Here is a 20,457-nt window from a genome sequence, read left to right on the forward strand (position 1 = left end):
TGTGCCGACCCCCTTGAGGGCTCGGGCTGGCCTCCAGGATGGGCAAGGGCCTTTCCATGCTTCACAGAGCCGCTAAATTTAGCCAGGCAGGGGCGGCCGTCCTGGGCCGAGCGTTTGGCAGCACAGCCTTGTCTCCCTACAAGGCCCGGCCTGGTGCCCGAGCCGGCCGCCCAGCCTTTGGGCTTATAAGGCAGGCCTGGCGGCTCGCAAGTGCTGGAGTCTCGGGGTGGGCTCTGGGCCAAGCTCTCAGACTTTGGGGAGCCTCCTTTCCAGCCACCAGCAGACACGGGAGCTACTTCTTGTATGACCTTGGGCAAGGTCAAAAAGCCTCAGCTTCCTTATCTGTAAAATGGGGATTCTAGTCTCTACCTCAGAGGGCCGAGTTCCAGCGTGTGGAAGCGCTGCGTCTCCCGTAAACTCTGAGCCCTGCCCTGCTCACCCCTGCCCCCGAAATGCCTAGAGCAAACACAAGTGTCTGTCCCTGGGAAGCTGGAGTCGGGGCCCAGGGGGGCAATGCGCAGGCCTCAGAAGGAAAGATACAAGCTAGATCCAGTGAAAGGGACAGTGTCCCTGTCAGCTGCCTGTCGTAGTCTTGCAGAGTTACTCGCAAGAAACGGAATTTGGGAAGAGAAATGTGATTGCTTTTATTTCTCTTCCTTCGGGGCACGCTTTGGAGATGATAACATCCCGAATGAGACAGTCCTCCGTGCCAGTCTGTTTTCTGAGCGTCAGGGTCAGAATTGAGACTGTAACAGGAGCACATGTGTGTGCTCCAAGCAAGTCTGTCTGTCCATTGGTCCATCTGCCCTTCAGCAAGCCTGGCTCCTTGGAGGAGAAGAGAGGAGCAGGAGGAGCACATGGTGATGGTGTGAAAGGGACAGATGCAGATTGGAAAGTGGCTGCCTGACTTCTTTCCCTCTCTCCCTCTTTCCTTCCATCCCTTCCTTTCCCCCTCCCCCCTCCCCTCCTCATTTAGTGCCTGCCGCCCCACTGAGTGTCCCCTCCTGAGTGTCTGGAGAAGGGCAGGTAGAGTAGGACATGGAGATGGCTCAGACGCAGTGTCAGCATCCACCCCAGTCCCCACCGCAAGCAGTTCATGGCCCGGGGCCTGCTATTCCAAGGGCCATGGGGTCAGCTGGGAAGCGGACAGGCCCTTTTGTCTGAGGTCAAGACCAGGCCAAGGGGATGTGGCCACCACAGCTCTGGCTGCTAGCAGCTCTTGAGTTTTTCCTTAGAAAAGACAGCCCTCTTAAAGGTGGTGAAACAGTGCAGCCTGAGATTGGTGGGAACTCTGCATGGGGTAAGGCTGATCTGTTTGATGGGGGGATTGGCTGGGGTGCTGGAGGGGGCCGTGGGCCTGCTGTCTGTGGGGGCCTCTTGCTGTCCAGAAGGCGGCTCTGCTAGGACAGGCAGCTGGGACTCCCAGCCCGGGGCCTGGCTCCCTGCCCAGAGCGATTTCCCAGCTAAGGGCTTGTCAGGAAGAAGACTCCGATCAGCCTTCGGGGCGCGGCAACTTGGACTGAGCAGGAGGTGTGGGCTCCGAGGACGCCCAGCCTCCACCTCCCACCTCCAGAGGGAACCCCGAGGACACCCAGCCTGGGCTGAGGCCCGGCCAGGCAGGCCTTCCTGCTTCAAGCCGGGGCCTTCAGGACCGCCCAGGGTGAGCTTGGGCAAACCATTTCCCCTTTTTGAGCTCCAGTTTCTTCACCAGCAAACGAAGCAGGGGTTTGGGGGAGGCCTCTGGCTCTGGTGCTTGGAGAGCTAACACAGGACCCCTGCCCTGCCCAGGCCCTGGGGACCCTGCATTCAGGGCCTGGGTTGAGGTTGAGGACAGGGGCTGCAGGGGGCTGTACTCCAGGATCAGGAGTGGGCTCAAGTTCTCTGTCTTTAGCATTGTCGGGACCCACCCCCCAGGGGCCTCTACCTCTGAGGAAAGTCCCCTTATCGTCCTCATTTCTCAGATGAGGAAGCGGCCCCGGAGAGCTGAGGCACTTACCCAAGCCCCATGGGCAGCAAGTGGCAGAGCCAGGGATGGTGACCGAGGTGGGCTCCTGTCAGGCTTTCTTGCTGGGTCTCGGGGAACCCGATGACACTGTGTAACAGAGGTGGCCCTTACCTTGTCTGGGCACCTGCATCCCTCTGCACATTTCAGGCAAGTGAAGGTATGACTGGGGCAGGACAGATCGGGGGAGAGGTGGGTGGGGGGATGGAGACGCCAGCCAGACATGGAGATTGATAGGGCACAGGTCGGAGATGAGTGGATGGAAGGTCGTCTACAAGGGGCGGGGGGGGGTCCTGCTGTGGGCTCGGGCTCCTTCCTCTTCTGTCCTCCAGGCTGCAGGCCCCCAGGGGCTGTGCTCCCCACCTGAGGATGGAGGTAGGGTGGGGAGAATGTTTGGATATGGGGATGTGTCCCTGGTTTGGGGAGGGCTCCGGCCTGAGGCCACTCCACCCAGGCCCTGGCCCGAGCCCCCAGCCCTGTTCTACCAGGTTCGTGGGGGGGCTGACAGCTTTATCTTTGCGTTGTGATGAGTGGCCCATGTGGTTTCCTGCCAACAGCTCCTGTTTCCGGAGGCCCAGCACAGCCCAGGCGGAGCCAGGAGGGGCAGAGGGGCTGGGCCTGGGTGGCCGCACCAGCCCCGCCTCCATCTATCTTTGGGAATTTATTTGTCCACAGGCTCCGCTGGCCCACAGTTCATTGCCTGCCAGGGGCCAAAGCTGCTCTGACCACCAAGGATTCTCCCTCCCATCCCAAGCGCCTCCACTGACCTCTGACTTTTGACCTCTGGCCCCGACTGCCTTGCCCTTCCTAGAAGCTCTGCTGTAGACGTGGGTATTGACGCCTGGCTCCCCTCGAGAGCAAAGGCTGTGCAGGGGGCTCAGTTCTCAGCCCCCCAAGCTGGCCCACCATGGCACGGCGCCTCCAGGATGAGCTAGCCTCCTTCTTCTTTGAGTACGACACGCCTCGAATGGTGCTGGTGCGCAACAAGAAGGTGGGCGTCGTCTTCCGCCTGATCCAGCTCGTGGTTCTGGTCTACGTCATTGGGTGAGTCTGGGTCCCCTCCCTGCCGCCCTCTTGTACCAGCCCCCAACCTGGGCCTGTCCTCCAGGCTCTGGGATGCCCCCCATGCCCCCAGAGAGCCCCTCTTTGTCTTCATCTGTTGTCGTCCTTCCTGAAAACCACGTGCTAACTCACAGTCAAGATGGGGACACTGAGGCAGAGAGGGGAAGCCCTGCACTGGGCCATCTGGTGAACCGGAGGCAAACCTCTTGCGTTCTGAGGAACCGACTGACTGTTAACAGTTGCAAGTGGTGAGTGAGTTGGAGGCCATGGCCCCAGCGAACACAGCCAGGGTCCGTCCACCTGTGACCTCCCAGCCAAACCACGCTACCAAGAGGTGGAGGCCACATCCCATTTTATAGGCTCTGCTCCCACCTGCTCTGCCTAAATTAGAGGCACCCTGGGACATTTGAGATCCCCAGAGCAGAGAAACCCTCAAATTTGGAACCCCTGGTGCCTTAATGGTGGTGTGTCAGGCAGAGGTTGGAGGTCAGTTCCGGTCCCAGGGATGACAGCTTCTTTCTGGCATCTTGGGACCTGTCCCACTGTCCCAAGAATGCCGAGGCAGAAGTAGTGTGGGACTCCCTTGCAGTCTGTCTGTGCTGGGGACCGTGTAAAGGCCGTCTCCCTGAAATCAGTCTAGCTGTCCTGGGAGCCGAGACAAGCCTGGCGGGGGCTTGCACGCGTGCATGCTTGTGTGAGCACGTGTGTGTGTGTGTGTGTGTGTGTGTGTGTGTGTGTGGATGTGTGTGTACCCGAAGCTCTGTGTGGGTGCGCATGCCCTCATGCATCTGGATGTGTGACCAGTGGTTGTGGCTGCTGGGTGTGTCCCTAGGCTGGGTGCCCACATGTGCATTCCCTGTGGCTGAAGTGGCTGCGTACCTGATGCATGTGCCTGTTGCGGGGGGTGCCTCATGCCCACTCACAGTGACTGCAGAGGGCTCCTGGAGGCCCCAGGGCCACTGAAGGGGTTCAGCCCTGGCTGGGGGGTTGAGGGGCACCTGGCAGCCCTGGTCTGACTTTACTATGTGATTCTAAGGGCCCTGCCCCTCTGGTCTCCATGTCCTCATTTTTGCCGTGGGACCAAACCAGGACTCTGACTGGCACCCAGGCAGGCTGACCAAGAGGCCAGATAGTGACCACATAGTCCTGCTCTCCCCAGGGCTTCTGGCATCCAAAACAGCCTTTCAGCGGCCCCACCTGGCTGCCAAGGCCTCAGAGCTGGTCAGGCGGACTCAGCCCTCTGACACCTTGTGGCCTCTGCCTCCCTCCTGTTCACAAACCAGTTTGACATCTGCAATGTTATTTGAGCTTGTGAGGGAAACTGAGGTGCAGAGAGGAGCCATGGGGTTTCTAGGTCACACAGCAAGTTCCAGTTAGAACTGAGGCCTCCTGACCCCCAGGCCTTGGCTCTGCCTCTCCTTTCCCACCTCATGAGGGCTCTGAGAACCTTTCTAATGGAACACTGATGGTGTGACACCAGGCACAGGACAGGCCTAAAAGTCCACCACTCGCTGCCCTCTGGACCTGCCAGGGGAGAGAGAGGCTGCCTGCCAAGGCACAGCCCGACCCTTGCCCAAAGAGGCTGGGAGAGTGTTGTCCTCACTGAGACCTAGGGCTCCCTATTTCTGCTGACCGGTCAGCACTGGCAGCAGCATCAGTGCCCTCTTAGGTGCTGGCCACAGACTGTCAGAAGGAAAGTCCAGTCTTCTCATCCCACTCCAGCTGCAGCACACACCCTGAGCCACCATCCAGTCCTGAACACATACCTCCAGTGATGGAGACCTCATTACATCTTTCCTTCCCCGCCTCCCTCCCAAGACAGTCTACTCAGTGTCCAAATGGATGTGGCCTTCTAAGCATCTATGAGGCTCAGAGACGCTGAGTGATTTCGCCTGGATCTCACAGCTAGACAGAGGCTGAACCAGGATTTGAATCGAGCTGTGTGGCTCCGAAGTCAGCCTTGATATTCTGGAAGGGAAACGTCCTCAGAGAGGGGCACTGACTTGCCCAGTCACATAGCAGAGGGAGGAAGGCAGGGTCCCTGGCAATACCCCCAGCTCCACCCTCAAGCGCAAGCTTCTGGCTCTGGCTTGGGCTGGGACTCTTGCTGTCTCTGGTGCCCTCATCTGGCCGCTGCCCATGGCTGCACTGCCCGTCAGGCAGGAGCCCACAGCTGCAGAGCAAAACCACCCTGGACTTGGTCTTGCTTTCTCAGGCCTCGGTTTCCCAACTGTTCCACGGGGCAGGGGTGGACGGGACCCCAGAGACAGGGGCACAGCCCAGACGGGGGAGGGGCAGACACAGAGACAGAGCAGGACAGAGGGACAGACGTTGGAGCCCAACCTCTCAGATGGAGGGAAAGACGCTGAGACTTTGAGGTGGAGAGTTACTGGACAGAGGCAAGGAGGCTGAGCTGCTGACAACCCAAATGGACTCGGAGGGGGGAAACTGAGGCTGTGTTCTCTCTTGGTCACACTCTCCCAGGAAATCCAGGGCAAGTGGAGGGAGTGGGTGGGCCACCCTGGTGGGCTGAGCTAAGGCTGAGCTTTTTTTGGCTCAAATTAAAGTGGTTAATCTGCAGTTAGAGCTGTCTCCTGGGAGGCGATGAGCTCTCTGTAACTGGAGGTCTGCAGGCAGTGGGCTGTCATCTGTGACCTAGCAGGCCCCTACAAGGGACATGTCCTGGGAGATGTCCCTCCCTGGAGGGGTCTGTTCGGGTGAGGAGAGAGGACTGGCTGTAGCACACAGGAGGGTCCCAAGGGGATCTGTGAATGCTGCTTGGGAAGGAGAGCCTGGGAAGACTTCCTGGAGGAGGTGACACAGTAGTGGAACCTGCCTTGAACAAAGGCCTGGGGGCTGTAGGCCAGGCAGCCCTGCTCTTGGCTTTCCCTTAGGCCCCCCTGAACACCCCCCACCGCTACAGAGCTCTTGAAATCACCTGCTCCTGAGATTTCCAAATGGATCCTGGAGCACAGCAATCAAGGATAAGGATAGATACAAATTATTGCTGGGAGAAACGCGCCCCAGCACATCTCTACTGCATCGTCTCTGTGCCTAGTGCTGTGGCAGGCTCTATGGAACCGACGTGGGGTACAGAGTGGGCAGAGGGAGAGGGAGGAGCTGAGGATGAATCGGCCAGAGCTCCTTTGATTGGTTGCTAGTGAAGAGAAGAGCTATTGATTAGTTTATGTAACTGAAAAGTCAGTGCAGGCTTCAGGACTGGCTGGATCCTCCATGAGGAGGGCACAGGAAGGGCAAGTCCTATGAGGAGATGAGGAGTTCAGGCTGGTCCCATTTCGGTTCTTAGGGAAGCTAGGCGTGATCTTCTCCTCTTCTTAGCTCTGCTTTCCTCTGTGCAGGCTTCATCCTCAGGCAGGCTCTCTGTCCTCAGAGTGGCAAAATGGCTACCAGCAGCTCCCGGCTGACATCCCACCAGCTTAGCCACCCCCTGGGCCCACGAGTGTCTGCTTCTCCCGAGTTCCAGCAGAAGTCCCAGGTCCAGCTCTTACCAGATGGGGTTAGGTCACATGCCCATCCCAGAACCAATCATCGTGGCCAAGGAAAGGGAATGCTCTCATTGGTGGAGCCTGGTTGTATGTTCCCACTGTTCCAGGCACTCCTGCTGGAAAGCAGAGTGTGATCAAAGGTCCTGGGGCAGGGAAGGAACAGCAAGAGAACAGCTAGGGAACATGAAAGGAGCGAAGGGAGAGGAGGTGGGGGTGGGGGTGAGCAGGGCCACCAGCTCAGGCCTCTGAATGCCAAGCTGTGGAACGTGGGCTCTCTCCTGCAGAAAGTGTGGAGCCATGGGAGGGTGTCTAGCAAGGAAAGGCCTGGGCCAGGCAGACACCGGAATGGGGCTGGAGGCCAGAGGTAGAACAGTCTCGAAGAGGCAGCAGTGACAAGAGGAGAGGATGAGGCCGTGCTGAGGCAGAAGCAGTGAGCATGGAAGACTGAGATGGTCATCTGGTGGGCCCTGCCCTGGGGATGGCGCTGCTCGGCTTCTGCCCATCAGTGCTGCAGGGGACACGCGCCCAGCATAGCCAGAGTTTCTACCTTCTCAAGAGCAGTGGGAAATTGGAATTTATGGGTGAAAGGAACCTCTTGGTTTTTAGAGGTTGATGACTCATTCAAAAACTTTCAAAACATGAATCGTCAGCCTGACTTCTCTGCAGACTGCATGCCGGGTAACTTCTGAGCCCCCAGGGTGGGCCCGGCTCTGCACTCGGTCCCTCCTGGGCCTGGAGTCTGGTCTTGCCCCTCCCCAAGGCTGCTCTGTCCAATAGCATGTACCCCATCTGCTCAACTCCTGCCTGTGGCCCTTAGTCACACCCTGTGTCACCAGCCACGTGACCTGTCCTCCTAGCGCCCTGCCAGAGCTGCCCCAGCCCCTCTCCAGTCTCAGCCTCCACACAAGGACCCCTCCGGTCCCTTGATGAAAACCGAAGTAGGGCAGGAAGGACAAAGGGACCCAAAGAACATGGGCATGACCAAGAGGGAAGGTGTGAGGATGATGCCCAGGCTTTGAGCCTGGGGAACGAGTAGATAGGGCCCCATCCTCCCTGATGAGGGCACCAGAGGAGCAAGTTCTCTGGGGAGAGGAGGCTCTCAGGTGGGCCTGTTGACTTTTTGTTCCCAGATAGGATCCACATGCCATACTGTTCACCCTTGTAAAATATACAATTTGGTGGTTTTTAGTATAATGACAAAGTTGTACAACCATCATCACTATCTAATTCCAGAACATTTGCACTACTCCAAAAAGAAACCCCACACCCCTTAGCAATCAGTCCCCATTCCCCCTCCCCACACCCTACTTTGCCTGTTCTAGACATTTCATGTAAATAAAATCGTACAATATGTGGCCTTTGTGTCTGGCTTCTTTCACTTAGTGTAATATTTGCAAGGTTCATCCTTCTTGTAGCATGTACCAGTACTCCATTCCTTTTCTTTTCTTTTTTTTTGGAGGAAGATTAGCCCTGAGCTAACATCCACTGCCAATCCTCCTCTTTTTTGCTGAGGAAGATTGGCCCTGAGCTGACATCTGTACCCCTCTTCCTCTATTTTTTTTTTATATGTGGGACTCCTGCCATGGCATGGCTTGACAAGCAGTGTGTAGGTCCGTGCCCGGGATCCAAACTGGTGAACCCCGTGCCATGGAAACGGAGCAGGAGAACTTAACCAATACATCACCGGCCAGCCCCTACTCCATCCCTTTTTATGACTGAATAATATCCTATTGTATGGAAATGCCACATTTGGTTTATCCATTCACTGGTTGCTGGACATCTGGGTTGTTTCCCCTTTTTGCCTCCTATGAATAACGTTGCTGTGAACATTCGTGTTCAGGTGTCTGTGTGAGTGTATGTTTTCAGTTCTCTTGAGTATGTCCCTGAGAGTGGAATTGCTGGGTCCTACGGTACTTCCATTTTTAACTTTTTGAAGCATTGCGAGACCGTTTTCCAAAGGGCTGAGTCGAGTTTGAGGGACCTGTGAGATGTCTGGGGTAGGGGCCAGGGCAGGGGGAAGGAATCTGTGTCACCGAGCTGTGGGAGATGGAGACATTTATACAATTCTTTGAGTGCAGAATTTTGTTTCGTTTTGTTCATCTCTTTATTTTTAGTGCCTAGAATGGTTTTTGGCAGGTAACAGGGGCTCGATAAAGATTTGTTGAATGACTAAATGAACGTATGGAATTAAATCTAGGAGGAGAGTGCAGAAGTGGAGAGAAATCCGTGGGCCCTAGTATGTCGGCGACAGCTCACATGAAGTTCCACCTGAGCTGAGAATGGAAGCCAGGAGGATGAGGGCAGAGCGAAATTTAAAGAGGAATTAATGAAGGAAGACTAGAGACAGTGACAAGAAGAGGATTATTTCTTATGTGCCTACTGCATGCCAGGCACTGTGTTGATTTCCTCAGAGAGAACTCATGGGAATGTTCCCCCAAAGAAGCACCTAGACTTTTTCTCCCTGGGGTCCAGCCCACAGCCCAGTGCGTGGTACGGCCTTGCTCGTATTTGTTGATCAAGCAGCATCCTTGAGGTAGATGGCATCACCTCTGTTTTACCGAGAAAGCCAGGGCTCAGAGAGGTTTGGTCTTTAGCCTGAAGCCACACAGCTGGTGAGTTGCAGTGCTAGTACCTGAAGCTCAGCCTCTGTGAGCCCAGATGCCACCTTCTCGGCCACTGTCTCCTGTGGCCTCTTCCGTGAGGTGCTGTTGGAGAAGAATGACTCAGGACGGGGTGCTGCTGAGGACGAGGAGGAAAGAATGGGAATGAGAATTTCTAGAAGAGGAGGGGCTTCTGAAGATGCCGGGGCATTTGGCATCCGACCCCCTTGGTGGCCTTCCAGGGGTGGTGACCGCAAGGCCAGGTCAAGGCGAGTGTGGCTTTAGAGGGGCGGGCCTGGTGCCATGGTCATTCTATTATTATCAGAACCAAGGACACTGATGCCAGATTCCCAGATTTGACTTTTCCCTTTGACCCGCAGGACTGACAGCCCCCAGGAGCAGACATGGCGCAGAATGGCTGCATCAGCCCCAGCATGGAGCCTCAGTGTGGCTCCTGGCAGACACGTTGATGCCAGGCTGCTCAGTGGAGGGGGACAGGGCTGGGAACCTTGAGCCTGGTCTGCCCTTCTTGCCCTCTGGCTCGAGAGGGACACTCCCCCGGCCTCAGTTTTCCCATCTGTATTGTAAGGAGTTGGTATCGGGCAAAGAGAGAAGTACTGCTGGGACGTCAGGAGTGGGGGCTGCCAAGAGCGAGGCCAGTGACCTCTCCTGAAAGTGGGGTTCAGAATGCGGAGCGGCTCCCCCATCACCCTTAACAGCAACTTCGAACTTGGGCGTGGAGCCAGAGGCCTTCCTGGAGGAAGAAACCTAAGGAGAGTAGGGGGATGGGGGATGCCCACCCTCCCTGATAGGGCGGGAAGCAGGCCGCAGGCTCAGGACACTGAGAATTGGGAACCTCTGTCAGCCTCACCTGCTGCCATTGGGACCTGCAGGGGGCAGCAGTGACTGTGCTTAGGCTTGGGGGGGGGGATGGCTTGGCTCCAGTGCCAGGCTGGGGGAGGCGCTTGGAGAAGGAGAGGCGTGGACCATAGGAGGGGAGAGGAGGGAGGACCTTGATGGGCTGCCTTCGTGGGCCTGGAGCAGGGAGACAGGCCCCAGAGAGCCAGCAGTGACTCTGGGACTAGGAGGCCTGGAGAATTCTATTCCTGAGCTCTGGGGGACAGGAGAGGGGCTTTGAGCTCCGCTTGGACAGTGGGCTAAGTGTAAGACGAGGGGTGACAGAGGCATAAGCACACCTCCTCATGGTCAGACACAATTACAGGTGTGCTCACAGATTCACGCTGGAGATACACAGCTACACACTCTGATGGGCACCAGGGACACACACACACACAGAGTTACACTGAATCTCCATGGAGAGTCTTTCCTGAAGGAAGGGGACCACACCCTGGAGAGAAGTGTTATTCAGGGCGTTCATTGTAAGCAACAGAAACCAAACTGAAACTGGCTTGAATGAAGGAAGGGAACTTATTAGCTCATATAACTGAAAAGTCCAGAGGTAGATTTTTCAAGATGTTTCAGGTATGGCTGGATCCAGGTGCTCTAACAACACTGTCAGAAGTCTGCCCGTCTCCATCTCCCTGCTCGGCTGTCTTCTAAGTTGGCTTCATTCTCAGGCTTGCTCTCTCCAAGACGTAGCAAACATGACTAACCATAGTTTTGGTCTTGTAGCCACCTTGCATAGCCACTCAGCAGAGAGAATGTCTCTTTCCCAGTAATTCCCAGAAAAACCCTGGCCTCACTGCTGAAACTCCCCAGGTCATGTATCCATCCTTAGACCCATCACTGTTGCTAGGGTGATGGAACATTGATTAGCAACCTTGGTCATGTGCTCCCCCTGCAACCTTGGAGTTAAGAGGGAGGTCAGCCCCACTGAACCTCCCGGATTGAAAGTGGAGAACCCAAAGGAACAGGGGTTCTCAATGCTGGGAAGGGAAGGCCAGAATTTCCCAAGAAAGTTGGGAGACCTCCAGCCTGAGCCACTCCCACAAGGGCCTCAGATGCTGCAAGTCCTTCAGAGGGCCACTTGGCTGGTTTCCCTCCCAGGGGCTCCAGCATGGCTGAGATCGCACTAGCTAACATCTATATAGCACTTCCTCAGTGCCAGGCCCCATTCTAAGTGCTTTTACATGCAGTAACTTGCAACCACAAGTCAAGTACAACTGGTACTATTATTGTTATCCCCATTTTACGGATGAGGAAACTGAGGCAGAGAGGGATTGAATAGCTCCCCCAAAATCACACAGCCCATGAGTAGTGTAGCTGGGATCCAAATCCAGGATCTCGGGCACCGAAGGCCAGGCTCTCAGCCCTTATGATCTACTGTTTCTTGGTAGGAGGACCTCAGGAAGGAAAGAGCGCTCTGGGAACAAGGATTGTGGTCCAAGAAGCTTGGCTCCCAGGCCCCAGCAGATCGTGCTCTTGGAAAAGGATCTGAAAGCATCCTTCAGGGGGTCTCCTCCCTGGCAATTACTACTTTCATAGTGAAAAGAACTGTGGCACTTCTGGCACAGGCCAGCTGGGGGAGGCGGGGGAGGCCCTCCTGCCTCCAGCCCCAGATGCAGCTTTAGGAGCAGAGAGTGGCTTGAGATGCATCCAGGGAGGGGAAGGGACAGGACCCGACATGTCCAGCTGGTGCCAGAGGGGGCAGCAGCCCACAGAGCCACGTGCCATCCTTGAATGGCCCTGCCCAGCTCCACCCCCCATCCCCCCGCAGGTGGGTGTTTGTCTACGAGAAGGGTTACCAGACCTCCAGCAGCCTCATCAGCAGCGTGTCTGTGAAACTCAAGGGCCTGGCAGTGACGCAGCTCCCAGGCCTGGGCCCCCAGGTCTGGGACGTGGCTGACTACGTCTTCCCAGCTCAGGTGAGCTGGCTCAGAGCCAGGTGGGGCTCTGTCCCACCTCCCTGTGGGCCAGTCCAGCTCCTCTCTCTCTCTGGGCCTCAGTTTCCTCACTGCGAATGAGGCAGAAGCAGCCTCATAATATCAGCCCACTCTGACATCAGGGGTGTGGAGGCTGCGGGGTGTCATGTGACTTCTAGGGGTCTACTGGGGCTGTGCTTGAGTTCTCGAGGCTGCTCTCGCAGCTCAGAGGCCTGCCCTACCTTCCCTGTGCCCCTCACTTCCAGGGCGACAGCTCCTTCGTGGTCATGACCAATTTCATCGCGACCCCAAAGCAGGCTCAAGGCTACTGTGCAGAGGTGAGAACTGCTGCCCATCCCCCCTTCTTGGACCCACAGGGAAACATAACATGGAGGAGGAGGTCTCCTTGGGCATTGGAGGTGAAGCTGGCTAGGCTTCCCGCAAAGGCCACAATGGTGGAATTTCAAGCATAGATTCACACAAAGTAACGGTCCACCATGGACAGTGCTGAGCTTTCCCTCCCAGCTGTGTGCCAAGCAGGATGCTGAGCCTCAGTGCCTGCCCAACTCCTAAGGCCCAATCTCCCTCTGTGCCGCCGCTCCCCTGTCAGCTGACACGGGCAATGGAGCAGCTGAGCATGAGACCAGAGTGTGTCTTGGGAGGGCACTGGGGAAGGAGGCTGCCAGCAAAGGTTACCCCAAAGGGGTCTGAGACTCTGCCCCACACCCTCCATAGGGCCCTGGGGGCGGGAGGGGCTCTTCTCAGGACCCCACCCAAGAGGCCTGGCGCCAGCAGCTCTCCCCTCCCCCAGCACCCGGAAGGCGGCACGTGCGTGGATGATAGCGGCTGCATCCCTGGGAAGGCAGAGAGGAAGGCCCAAGGTAAGGTCGGTCTCCTCCCATTCCCCTCCACAGCCCGTCAGCTTCAGGCTTCCTCCACCAGGAGGTCCTTCCTGCTCTCTCCCCTCCTGCCACCCTGACCTTGGCGTGCCCTTTCCCATACCCAACCACATTTCTGTCCTCAGGCTTCTGCTCTTGGGTGCTCCGTCACCGGGGGCTCCTAGGGATGGGGCGTGGGGCGGCCTCCTCTGCACCCCCAGCTTGGAGTGGGCACCCATGGGTTCCTCCATTGCTCCAGGCATCCGCACGGGCAAGTGTGTGGCCTTCAATGACACCGTGCAGACGTGCGAGATCTTTGGCTGGTGCCCCGTGGAGGTGGACGATGACATCCCACGGTAACGCCCCGTCCTTCCAGGGAGCTAGGAGCAGGTCCCCAGCCCAGACAGAGGGGCGTCTGGATCTGTGTGCTGGGAAAGCTCTGTCCCTCATCTTCCAGCCCTACCCTCACCCCATCCATGCCCAGGCCAGAGATCCCCCTGGTCCCCAGTCAAGGGCCTGAGAGTCCACCATCATAGCACACCCCCCCTCCATCCATCCAAGGCCACAGGAGGATCCTGTGGGCTCTCACAGCCCCACACTGCGCCAAGCTTGGGCGGGCACCTGGGGGATGCTGGGCGAGCGGGCGGTGAGTGAGTGTGGTCTCCTCCAGCCCTGCCCTTCTCCGAGAGGCCGAGAACTTCACTCTCTTCATCAAGAACAGCATCAGCTTTCCACGCTTCAAGGTCAAAAGGTTGGTGGGAGGAGCGGGCAGCAGTGCCGGCAGCTCCCCGAGGTTGTGCTGTCGCCCTCCACTCCTGCTAATTTCACTCCCGAGGCCGCAGCCGGGGCCGGGCCCCCGGGTGGGCCGCCTTCAGTCTCCAGGGGCTGTGCAAGGGGCATTTCTGGAGCCCGGGAGGCAGCCCCAGAGCTTCAGGGCACGGTGGGCACCCTCCCAGCTGGCACACCGCCACAAACGCCCTCGGCTCCCATAGGCGCAACCTGGTGGAGGTGGTGGATGCCGCCTACATGAAGACCTGCCTCTACCACAAGACCCTGCACCCGCTGTGCCCTGTCTTCAAGCTCGGCTATGTGATACAAGAGTCAGGCCAGAATTTCAGCACCCTGGCTGAGAAGGTATGGTGCCGGGGGCGTGGGGAAGCCTGGGCCCCCAGATCACCAAGCCAACAATGCCTTTCCAGGCCTAGTTACCCCCTCCCACCAAAGCCTCCCAGGTCTGGGCCAAGTACATATATATGAATCTATTCTCTAATATTGGGGGCCCCCGAGGGTCAGCCCTGTGTCCTCAGCAGGGCCTGGCATGGACCTGGCACACAGTAGGTGCCCAGAATGAATGGATGTGGGCAGACACTGTCACCTGGATGTCTGCTGAGGTCCCACTGTTGTTTATTTATTTATTTTTGAGGAAGATCGGCCCTGAGCTAACATCCGTGCCAATTTTCCTCTATTTTGTATGTGGGATGCTGCCACAGCATGGCTTGATGAGCAGTGCTAGGTCCACACCTGGGATCCACACCTGGGATCCAAACCGGCAGACCCCGGGCTGATGAAGCAGAGCACGCAAACTTAACCACTACACCACCGAGCTGATCCCCACTGTTTTTTAAATATTGGATAAAAGCAGCTTGAATCCCATGGCCCACGTTCCTGAGAATTCCGTAATTTGCGGTTCCAAGAGAAGGGGTTCCTCGTAAGGAGGACAGATTTGTCTGACTAGGATCAAATCCCAGCAAGTCCCTAATGAGCAGGGTGACCTCAGACAGGTCTCTTACCTTCTGTGCGTCTGAGCTTTTCACTTGTAAAGTGGGTGCAATCATAGTACCAGTCTTGTGGGGTTGTCTTGAGGATCAAGGGAGTTCCTGCATGGGACAGCACTTCAGTACCGCCTGGCAGGTGGCCACCCTATTATGTGCTCGCTGTCAGCCTGCTCCTGCAGCTGCCTATTCAGGGCTGGCAATCAGCCCCTTTTCTGTGACATTGGGCACATGCACGCGCTCATACACACACACACACACACTTGCTCACAACACATTTATCTAGAACAGGGGTTAGCCAACTTTTTCTTTAAAGGGGCAGAGACTAAGTATTTTCAGCTTTGCAGGCCGCGTGGTCTCTGCTGCGACTATGCAGGTCAGCCACTGTAGGGCAAAAGCAGCCACAGACTTGGGTAAACAAATTCAGCCCTCGGGCCTCAGTTTGCAGACCCCTGGAGAGGGTTTACACTGTAGCAACACACACGACCAGAAAGCTGAATGTCAGGCCTCCCTGTTCCTAAAAATCTCCCTGCCAACCCCCTGGGAACTTCTCACCCGTCACCATCATCAGGTACCAGCCTCCCGCCTAGCTGCCCAGCTCCACATCTGCCTGACCACTTCCCAACTCTCCGGTGGCTCAGCAAACCCGTCCTGTCCCTGAGCCTGGCCGTGCCCAGAGGACCTTTGTATTCTCAAGTTTTCTCTTCCCAGCCCCTGTCTTTACAGACTCACTGTTTAATTCAACAACTATTTACATGCCTCCCATGCTGTGACTCATGCTAGGAACTCAGGAGTCAGTGATGAAGAAGACAGACAGCCCCACCCTCGTGGAGTATACTGTCTTAGAGGAGATGGGTTAACAATCACACAAAATAAATGTATGATTACAAAGTGACTAATGTTCCAGAAAACACAGAAAGAATAACGGGGACATATTTTAGACTGGGGGTGGTGGTCAGGGAAGGCCTTTCAAGGAAAGCGATCAAAGGATGAGAAAGAGCCAGCCTTGTGGGGAACTGGGGGGAACTGCCTGTGCAAAGGCCCTGAGGTAGGAAGAGCTTGGTGTATTCTAGAAACAGTCAGAAAGCTGGAGCGTGAAGGGCGGGAGGTGGGGCCAGAGAGGGTGATAGGACCTCAACCCTGAAGCAGCTTCTTGGCGTCTCTTCTCAAACAAAAAAAATGTTCCCTCTTCAAGAGACTGCTGGCGCCAGCTATAAGGCAGGAGTCTCTTGATACTGAAACCCGGGATCTTAAATGCCTGTGTCCCTGGCAGGGCGGGGTGGTGGGCATTACCATCGACTGGAACTGTGACCTGGACTGGCATGTGCGACACTGCAAACCCATCTACGAGTTCCACGGGCTGTATGAAGAAAAAAATCTGTCTCCAGGCTTCAACTTCAGGTGCCTGCCCGGCCCCACCAGTGCACCCTTCCTTGGGGGCCCACAGGCTCTCCCACTCCCAGAACCCCTTGAGGCCAAGCAAGTATCCCTGGGAGGGGAGCAGAGGAGCCCAGGCAGCTCCCAATCTCCTGGGATTGGTCAAGCAGGGAGCCTGCGGGGAACAAGACCTTGGAGGCCCGAGCCCCTGCTCCTGGCTCTCGGTCCCCTGGAGGCCCACCTGGCCAGGACCCGCTGGGGTAATTGCTGACATCAGGAGTTAGGGTGAGGGTTGCATACAGCTCTCCTGGAGTGAGGCTGGGATCCTGCCAGTGGCTGTCCCTCTATATAATGTTGGGGGGCATGGGCCGTCCTCATGGCCCTCTAAGGGCTCCTGCATCCCTGATGCTCTGTGCACTCGGGACCCAAGACAGTCCCCCATCACCCTCTCCTGCAACCTCACCCCTTCCCCCAGGTTTGCCAGGTACTTCGTGGAGAACGGAACCAACTATCGGCACCTCTTCAAGGTGTTTGGGATTCGCTTTGACATTCTTGTGGATGGCAAGGTGAGAGTCCAGTGTGAGGGACAGCCAGAGACACATTCTCTGTTCCTGTGAGTGCCTGTTGGGTGTCTGTAGTTACAGAGACAGGAAGTTGGGTGGTCTTCACTCAGATAACAGATGGACCTGGGTACCACCGGGGGCAGGGCTTTCCAGCCTGTGACCTCACCTCCCTCACTATCTCCCTGTGTCCAGGGAGGCAGAGCCAAGGTCAAAACCCAGGGCTCCTGACCAGCGGTTGTGTCCTTGTATAAAGCCAGAGCAGTGGGCATGTGGGCAGCAGGCTGTGGGGCCAGCCAGCAGTGGAGGGTTGGGAAGCCCTCTTGCGCCCCTGGCTTCTGAGGAAGGCCTTTTCCACCAGGCCCCTTCTGACTGTTAACCCTTCTCCCCCCTGGGCCCTGCCACCAGGCTGGGAAGTTTGACATCATCCCCACAATGACCACTATTGGCTCTGGGATTGGCATCTTTGGAGTGGTAAGTGTCAGGCTCATGGCATCACGGTGCGGGGGTCAGTCCTGCCTCTTCCAGATCTCAGTAACAGCAACAAGTCTCTTGCCCCAAAACTTGACTATAATTGTCCATCCTTACTGATCCCACCCACCAGACTAGAGCCACAGTATGTCTGAGCAAACTGAGGCCCAGAGCTGGGGCAGGACAAAGGCGGGATGGGGCAGAGCCTCACGGCCCTCCAGGACCTGAGGTCTGGGTAGGCAGGGATCAGCCAGGCCCCCACAGTCAGTAGGGACTCAGGTGGGATGTGGAGGGCTCTGTGCCAGCCCCCAGATTGCCACCCTCCCCCTGCCCCGCCCCCAGGCCACGGTTCTCTGTGACCTGTTGCTGCTCCACATCCTGCCCAAGAGGCACTACTACAAGCAGAAGAAGTTCAAGTACGCAGAGGACGTGGGGCAAGGGGCGGTAAGAGAACTCCCTGAGTCCGCCCTTCAGAGGCCTTGGGTTCACATGTCTGTGTTGGGGGCCCCGCTGCTCCCCCGGGGCTGACTTTTGTCCCCTCAATGCTTACACAGGGTGAGCGTGACCCCACGACCACCAGCTCCACCCTGGGCCTGCAGGAGAACATGAAGACATCCTGACCCTCCGCCCCTGACTCCTGACTGGATGCAGTGAGAGCCTTTGGGCCAGGGCCCTGGTGGGATCCCAGCCAGGCAGAAGGGTCTCCCAGGAGCTCTCCTGCCCTCCCAGCCAGGCAGACACCAGGTCGCCGGCAGCGCAGGGTGGACACTGGGAGAGACCTGTGCAATTCTGGGCTCTGGCTCCAACTCCGCACCCCCCAAGGGAGCCTCAGCCCAGCCTCAGCCACTCCTGGTCTGGAGGGCCTGGGCCTGCACGGGGCCCCACTCACACTCCTGTACCCGAGCTTTGTGCTTCTCTCTCCAGGCCCTCAACCATCCCACCGCCTCGGTGTTTCAACACCTGTGCTCTCCAGTATGGCAGCCACTAATTACAGGCGACTATTTAAATTTAAATTAATTAGACTTGAACTCCTCAAACTAGCCACATTACAACTGCTAAGTAGACACATGTGGCCGGTGGCTGCCATATTGGACAGCAAACATTTTCAGTATCAAAGAAAGTTCTACTGGACAGCTCTGCTTGAGCCCTGTTTCTCACTGGCCTCAGGTTTCCCTGGGGGGCTTATCAACAGTGCAGCCCCCTGGACCCACTCCAGACCTCCTGAACCAGAATCTCCAGGGCCGGCCACGTGATCTGCAAGGATTGCAAACTCCGAGGGCCATTTTAAGGACCTATGTTGAAGAACCGCCCCTGATCCGGTATCAGACTTGGCCTGGGCCTGCCTCCCCTGGCAGGTGCAGGCACTGCACAGGTGTGTGGTGTGCTCACAAGCCACACGGTGTCTCCTGCACACCCCCCGCCCATCTACACTGTGTATTTGAACAGCTTGGGCCCAGCAAACACAACCATCTGAACACACCTACACCCTCAAGCACGGACACATGGTCCATGCCACGTCACCTCCATGGGGCTATGCTTCTTCCCAAGTGTGTCAGGCCAGGACAGCCCCTTCTAGCCATGAATCCTTACTCAGCTACCTCCGGCAGCAGAGAGAGCCGTGGCCCAATCCTGGGCTCCCTGCCTGTGGCCCAGCCCCAGCGCCCAAGGCCTGCCCGGCTCTGTCTGAACACAGGGTCTAGGGAAAGCGAGAGGTGGAGAACAATAAAGGGAATGAGGACAAACCTCTGCCTTCTGCACTTTCTCCAGCCCTCTTTGAAACTCAGTGTCCCCATCTGTACAATGCAGGTTGAGCTGGGCAATCGTTGAGGTCCTTCTGGATCTATCGGTGGGTGGTGACGAGCTGACCCTTATGCCCAAGCCCAGCAGGGCCAGTGCTGGGGGTCAGCTCCCTTCTTTCCATGGGCAGCTGTTCTGGCATAGCCCCAACACTGGAGTTCTCCCCAATCCTCCACAAGCCCCTCCCAGACTGTGAGAAGCCTGGCACTGGGATGAGCAGAGAACCTCAGGAGTGGCCTCATGAAAGCAGGGCTGACAAGGGGCTGGCTGTCCCAGGAGGGAGACCTGAGGGAGTCCCAAAGAGGGGAGGAAGGTCTCGAATGGAGACAGCATGGAAGGGTTCTCCAGGGGCCCTGCTATGGGTATGACCTCCAGTGTGGACTAACAGCCGGATAGACGGGGTCTCTGGGCACCCGCATCACCATGGGTCTAGACCAGTGCTGCCCAACAGCAACGATGGAAATGTTCGCTCGCTGTGCTGCCTGATGTAGTCTTCACTAACCACATGTGGCCAGTGAGTACCTCAAATGTGGTGAGTGCACCTGAGGAACTGAATTTTTAATTGTATTCCCTTTTAATTAATTTAAATTGCCATGCATGCCGAGTGGCTACCATATTGGACAGCACAGGCTAGCCCCTCCCCTCTCCCTCCGCCCCTTGCCCTTCTGCCCTCTTCCCCTGCCAAGAACCATCCTTCAGATTTTACAGGACAGGCACTCCCTCTTCTTCCCTCCCTTCCTTCTCCAGACCTACCTGCTTGCGCACCTCCTGCTCCCTTCCCTCCCGAAGGAGCAGAAAAGGATTCCTCCTTTGTATCCAACCCTCCGCCCAGCTGGGGGACCTCCCAGCAGAGGCTGCCTCTTCTCTGCCTCCTCCTGGCCCAGGGTCCCTGCAGCTCTGCCTGCCCTCCCTTCACTGCCACCATTCCAGAGAGACCAGTCCATACTTCCTTCTGCATCCCACCCTCTGCAGTTGGCTTCAGCCCCCTCCTGCCCCCCCCCCACTTCTCTTGCACACTCTTGCCAAGGTTACCGGCAGTGTCCTTGTTGCCAATTTGAAGCAACACTTCAGCCCGTATCCTGGTTGGCCTGTCAGCCTCTGACACTGTGGACCAAGCCCTCCTTTGTTGACAGATTTCCTTCCAGTAGTTCCTAGGACCCACCCTCTCCTGATTTTCCAGTCAGCCTGGTGTGGCAGGGAAAAGACAGTTTTCGGCTGCAGCTCTGTCACGGGTCACTGTGTGTCCTTGGGCAAGTTGCTTAACTCTCCAAGCCTCCTCAGTGAGTCAGGGATAATAATAGCCTCTGCTCAGGTTGAGGTGAGATAAGATATGTAAAGTGCCTAACACAGAGCCTGGCACGCAGCAGTGCCCGCCTCTCTGTCTATCCTCTCTTTCAATGGTAGAGTGAGCTAGTCGTCCCCGGATGTCTATTCTCTCCACAGTGATAGTCCTTTGGTTCTTGGCTGGGTATTTGTCTGCCTAGAATGGAAGCTGCATTTCCCAGCCTCCTCTTACAGCTGGGTCTGGTCACATGACTAAGTTGTAGCTAACAGAATATATGTGGAAGTGTCACGTGACACCTTCTGGGAACTTTCCTTAAAAGAGAGAT

General features: G+C 56.9%; 1 protein-coding gene across 3 annotated transcripts; it reads left to right on the plus strand.

Annotated features, from left to right (window-relative positions):
• The first annotated feature begins 2,710 nt into the window (after positions 1-2,710).
• On the plus strand, positions 2,711-19,454 carry P2RX1 (purinergic receptor P2X 1). 3 transcript variants are annotated; one of them, XM_046674370.1, is made up of 12 exons: positions 2,711-3,046; positions 11,848-11,995; positions 12,259-12,330; positions 12,804-12,873; positions 13,130-13,226; positions 13,541-13,621; positions 13,863-14,004; positions 15,916-16,043; positions 16,495-16,585; positions 16,988-17,053; positions 17,393-17,494; positions 17,605-19,454. In XM_046674370.1, exons 1-12 carry the CDS (start codon positions 2,910-2,912, stop codon positions 17,668-17,670), a joined length of 1,200 nt encoding a protein of 399 aa, XP_046530326.1. In that variant the 5' UTR covers positions 2,711-2,909; the 3' UTR covers positions 17,671-19,454. The 3 variants fall into 3 exon arrangements, with proteins under 3 accessions (XP_046530326.1, XP_046530327.1, XP_046530328.1); XM_046674371.1 differs by lacking the exon at positions 17,393-17,494; XM_046674372.1 differs by lacking the exons at positions 16,988-17,053; positions 17,393-17,494; positions 17,605-19,454 and adding an exon at positions 16,941-16,982.
• The last annotated feature ends 1,003 nt before the right edge of the window (positions 19,455-20,457 follow it).

Source organism: Equus quagga, chromosome 11 (genome assembly GCF_021613505.1).
Source record: "Equus quagga isolate Etosha38 chromosome 11, UCLA_HA_Equagga_1.0, whole genome shotgun sequence".
In the NCBI taxonomy this organism is placed as follows: Eukaryota; Metazoa; Chordata; class Mammalia; order Perissodactyla; family Equidae; genus Equus; species Equus quagga.

What these genes read in the sequence shown, in the direction of transcription:
- P2RX1 (XM_046674370.1), top strand. Translation starts at nt 2,910, where the DNA reads ATGGCACGGCGCCTCCAGGATGAGCTAGCCTCCTTCTTCTTTGAGTAC. An exon ending in ACTACGTCTTCCCAGCTCAG is followed by an intron (nt 11,996 to 12,258) that starts GTGAGCTGGCTC and finishes CCTCACTTCCAG; the next exon opens with GGCGACAGCTCCTTCGTGGT. An exon ending in GGATTGGCATCTTTGGAGTG is followed by an intron (nt 17,054 to 17,392) that starts GTAAGTGTCAGG and finishes CCCCGCCCCCAG; the next exon opens with GCCACGGTTCTCTGTGACCT.